The sequence below is a fragment of the Sipha flava genome, unplaced genomic scaffold (genome assembly GCF_003268045.1).
Source record: "Sipha flava isolate LNK unplaced genomic scaffold, YSA_version1 71_pilon_pilon, whole genome shotgun sequence".
NCBI classification, from domain to species: Eukaryota; Metazoa; Arthropoda; class Insecta; order Hemiptera; family Aphididae; genus Sipha; species Sipha flava.
In genome coordinates this window covers 1,129,177-1,134,230 of record NW_020273611.1, presented here as the reverse complement: position 1 = coordinate 1,134,230, position 5,054 = coordinate 1,129,177, and the positions used below count along the sequence as shown (strand labels likewise).

The 5,054-nt window shown below is 30.1% G+C and overlaps 1 protein-coding gene across 1 annotated transcript; it reads right to left on the bottom strand.

Moving 5' to 3' along the window:
• Positions 1 to 277: 277 nt before the first annotated feature.
• On the bottom strand, positions 278 to 4,710 carry LOC112692165 (tigger transposable element-derived protein 6-like). Its single transcript, XM_025566737.1, has 2 exons — positions 4,686 to 4,710; positions 278 to 1,803 (listed from the first exon to the last, which is right to left on the bottom strand). Exons 1-2 carry the CDS (start codon positions 4,708 to 4,710, stop codon positions 278 to 280), a joined length of 1,551 nt encoding a protein of 516 aa, XP_025422522.1.
• Positions 4,711 to 5,054: the final 344 nt, after the last annotated feature.

Sequence of the window (5,054 nt, the reverse complement as noted above, 5' to 3'; positions counted from 1 at the left end):
AACGGAAATTTCGTTGTAACGAAATTTTGAAAATTTGAAATAAAAACAAATTTAAAAACATTATGTGATTCAAATACAAATTGTATGTAAATATGTAATAAATAAATAATTCAAATGTAAATAATTTGCGGAAAAAATAAATAACTTTATTGTACATAAATAATTGACAGTTTTAACAAAAATGAATAATTTGCGAAAAAATAAATAACTTTATTATACATAAATAATTGACAGTTTTAACAAAAGTAAATAATTTGCGAAAAAATAAATAACTTTATTATAGATAATCATCAATTTTCTTTTGAACAAGGTTTGCTGTTTTAATAGAAAGTAAATAATTTTGTATTTGGTGAATGTTTGTAAATATGAAGTCCGGTACATCACTCTGTGATGTAATGAATGTTCGCATTACTTCCAAACATGATAAGGCTTCTGATGAAGTGACATTGCGCACATCATTTCCCAACACAGCTTCTTCGTCTTCGTCTCCACTACTTTCATCGGTGACCTCATCTTTGCTGTCTTTAATGGATTGAATGATGTCTACTTCGGTTAGTTCATAACATGTTGAAACGTTGTCATCTGCACCGAGATAATCTTCTAAATTCACGTCGTCAGGAAGCGACGTTTTCTTTTTCGCAGTGATCCAAATTTGCTCTAACTCAGATTGTTGGATATCGTGCGTATTTGATTCATCATATTTGGCCACTTCTGAAACAGAATTGGTGTCTTTGGTTGTGGTTGTATGTTTCCAACAGTTAGTTATTGTTGATTGACTGATATCATCCCAAGCTCCGCATATCCATTCGATAGCTTCCTTCACATTGCATTTTCTTTGGATATTTTTCTCCAAATCGCATAAGATTTGACGTAACAAAAAAGTTCTGTAGCGTGATTTTACAGCTCTGATGATACCTTGGTCAAGAGGTTGAAGTACAGCTGTGCAGTTAGGTGGGAAATATTCCACACGAATATTATCCAATTTTGGTGGTTCATTATGTGGAGTACAGTTGTCGATAAGAAGAAGAATTTTCCTCTTCTTCTTTTTCATTTCTGTATTAAAATCTATCAACCAATCATTAAAAATTATTTGAGTCATCCATGCTTTCTTATTAAATTTATAGATGCATGACAATGATTTACAGTTTTTAAAACAACGAGGTTTTGCGGATTTGCCAATGATGAGGATTTTTCGTTTCTCCGTTCCCGATTTGTTACAACAGAAAAGAGCGGTGATGCGTTGTTTGGAAGCTTTACCCCCTACACACTTGTCTCCTTTCTGGGCTAATGTCCTTTTTGGTTCAAGCTGAAAAAACACTCCAGCTTCATCTGCATTAAAGACATCGTTGGGGCTGTATTCCTTGATGAGTGCAGCAACTTCTCCGTTTCGCCATTCGTTAACAGAATTCATTGGTACGTCACTCGCCTCTCCAGAAATGCATTTAGACAACACACCATAACGCTCACGGAAACGATTTAACCATCCGACACTTGCTTGGAAATTCTCAATTTCGAGCATTTTAGCAAATTCTAATGCTTTTTCTCGAATTAAAGGACCGGTCAGAGGAACATTTCTGGAACGAACATCTTGAAACCATTTGTAAACCGCCGTATCAACGTCTTCAAATTGTGCCTTACGCATCCTTTTCCTGCTCGGGACAAAAACAGAAGTCTGAAATTGTTTCAAGATGCTTTCTCGGTCTTTCAAAATAGTTGACAATGTTGATGGGGATATGCCATATTTTTTTGCCACCTCGCCTTTCTTCAATCCTTTGTCTACTTCAGAAATTATGTTTTTCTTTTCTTCCAACGAAAATTGCTTTATTTTTACTGTAGAACTCATCACGTACGTACGTAAAGAAGAAGCATAAAATACGAAAAAATAAAAATTACCAACGTAAGAGGTCTATGACCCGACTGATTGTTTAGCGTTATCGATTGACGTGGAATAACACGGTCACACGTTATAATGACAATTTAATGGCTTGATAATTTCGTAAAACCGTATGCTTCTTATCTTTAGATTAAATTAAGTAGGGAAATACATACATTATAACCAGTACAAATAGTTCGTTGTATCGGGATTATTAAAAAACTATCATTTCGTTGTATTGAGATTAGTTTAACATTGTTTTAATAGCTTTTCGGTAAGGGATTTCTATGACTTTCGTTATAACGGGATTTTTCGTTGTATCGGTATTCGTTGTAACGGGAACTTACTGTATAAAACTATGATAGCCCAACAATTATAATATATGACAAGAAAATTGTATAGCTTACAGTTAAAATATCAAACTGATAAATCTAAAATTTATTACTCTTGCTTAGTGTTTAAAGCATGCAATATTTCACAAAGACGTGAAACATTGAAATTTTTTCTAATACAAATTTTATTATTGTATACAAATTAATTGTTGAGGCTTTTGGGGAGTTGTACAAATGTTTATACCAGGATTACAAATGTGTACAAATGAAATAACAATCGTTGGTACCATTTTGGAGGCCATAAGTCTACTGTACAAAAAGTGGGGTGCTGGTGTTACGTTACATTAGCACCACCGCGGAAATTTGGTTTTTTGGGGCATTTGGGGAGGTGTACAAATGTTTATATCAGGATTAAAAATGTGTACAAATGAAATAACAATTGTTGGTATATTTTTTTTTAAAAATTTAGAATATGGTGGTGCTAATGTAACGGACCTCCATTATGGGTATTGTTAAATTGAGATATCATTCCATTTTGACTACCGGTTTTTACCGTTGCTTTTAATAAATTGCACAGTAGTAGTAAATTAAATGAATATTTAAACTGTAATAAGTCGCAAACGGATTACTGAAACTAAATTCTGTAAACGTTAAAATTATTTTTTCAGTATGTTTATAAATTTTCGTTATCGAAAATAGGTATTGCCATTTGAAAATCAAAAGTTGATAGTGTTTTATTAAATAAGGGAGGAAGTTAAAATTATTAAAATTGTAACACAGTGTAAAATAGTAAAACTTAGAAAGTTTAAAAAAAAAATAATTTTATTATTCCTAATACTTTCGAGATATTAACTGGTTCACGATAAAAAAAAATCACCAATTATATACCAATCGGACAAACCAGCAATTCGTCAGTTCCGGAGCATGCAACTATAAAGTTAGCGGTGCACAGTCCTTTCGGCCTTTAGTTATGCGATGTGCACTTTCAATGAATATACATCCAAATATTGAAGAACTCATGGAGTATGTTCAGCATCAAGGAAGTCATTAAGTAAGAGTTAATACAATTAATATTATGTCAAATTTGAAACTAAGAATAAATTCCTTTTTATAATATTATAAGACGTAAGTCACGTATGTTGATCAGTTTTTTATTTGTATTTTATAAATTTATTTTATTTAGTATTTGAGGATAGATAAATGTAACAATATATTTACCGATTTGATGTGAATAAATGAAAGTGATGTTTGCAATTTTATTATGTTCTTTTTTTTGGGGTCGCCAAAAGTTAAATTTAAAATTTTAGGGTCACACTCATAAAAGGTTGGGAACCACTGAGTTAGAGGATTGTCACTCGCTAGGCTAGTAGCGTGTTAGCTGTACTTTTCGTTGCGTCAATCGTCGTCCGCCGTATCTTAGTTATTTATTTCGAGTCGTCAGTCGTTTTTCAGTTCTATTTAGAATGTGACTCAATACATGCCAATATAGAGAGAAAAATTAAACACAAAAACATTTATACAACTCGTGAATGGGCACATTTAATCTCAACTCTACTAGACTAAACTCAAAACCATATCAGGTAAATGTTATGAGCTATAATGATTTTTATAACTTAAAAGATTCGGTTGGAAGAACTGTTAAAAATGTATCAATCACTATTACAAACCTAAAAGTCAATTGGATAAAAATTAAATGGATCAGAGTGGAGAAATCTACAACTCAAATTATTCAAATCAAATATAATCTTGACGATTCACCGTTTTTGGAAATTGATGTAACTCTAGATAAAAAAACATGACTTCAATATAAAGACCCATTAGATTGGTCGACTATAGACCCAAAACAACTTTATGAGAAAAAACTATTAATAAGTGCAGAAAAAAAAAGATTTGATGTCATTACTTAACAAAAAATTTATTCCAAAATAGTATACACAATTCTTTTAAGAAATCCCTATAGCAAAAAATATTTCATAAAAATATTTCAAATGATTTCTGATGATGACTATGATAATGAGTAAAAGTGCGATTGAAAATTACATGAATTTAAAAGTGCAATTTCATTATTACTGACATTCAATTTTATTTTAGTTAATTTCAATATTTAGTTAAATAAAAGGTAAATACTTAAACAAAGGGAAAAATATTTTTCTTATTTAGTATCTCGTAACAATACATTGTTATAAATTAATAACTTAAAACTTTAAGACTTCAGTTCTTTACTTTCAAAAGACTTGACTATGTTAGTACCATGAATTATAATTGTTTTATAAATTATTATGTAGTAACAAATTTATAATATAAATACTTTAATTACCCTACAATTTGTAGTAAGTGATGGCTTAATTAATTGAAGTCAATTATCCTAAGTTTGTTAACATAATTAATGATTTTATTTTGTTATATTATTATTCATAGGAAATTAGAGATTTTAAATATTATGTATTTGACAAGAAATTGTTATGATTATTTCTCCTTACGTCCTTCTAAATCTTTGAATGTCATTCCTGAAAAGTGCATACATTTGTACTTAACACATTTATGCACTTAACCATCGATTTAAGAAGTATAAGTATAATAAAATTATGTATAAAAAAACAAAATAGTTAAATTAAAACAATGAACAACTTGTAGGCACCATTCCTTGATAAAAAGATAAATTATTTTTTTTTTCTATTATTTTATTTATATTTCCACAATCTGTTACATAGTTTGAACAATAAGTGAAATTGATGAAATAGATAACTATGGCGTGAAGGACGGATTAAAGATACCTTCCAGTGAAGGCACTCTTACAGTTAAAGATGAGAGAAAAAAAAAAAGTGTTAAAAAATGTTAGAAAATATCAT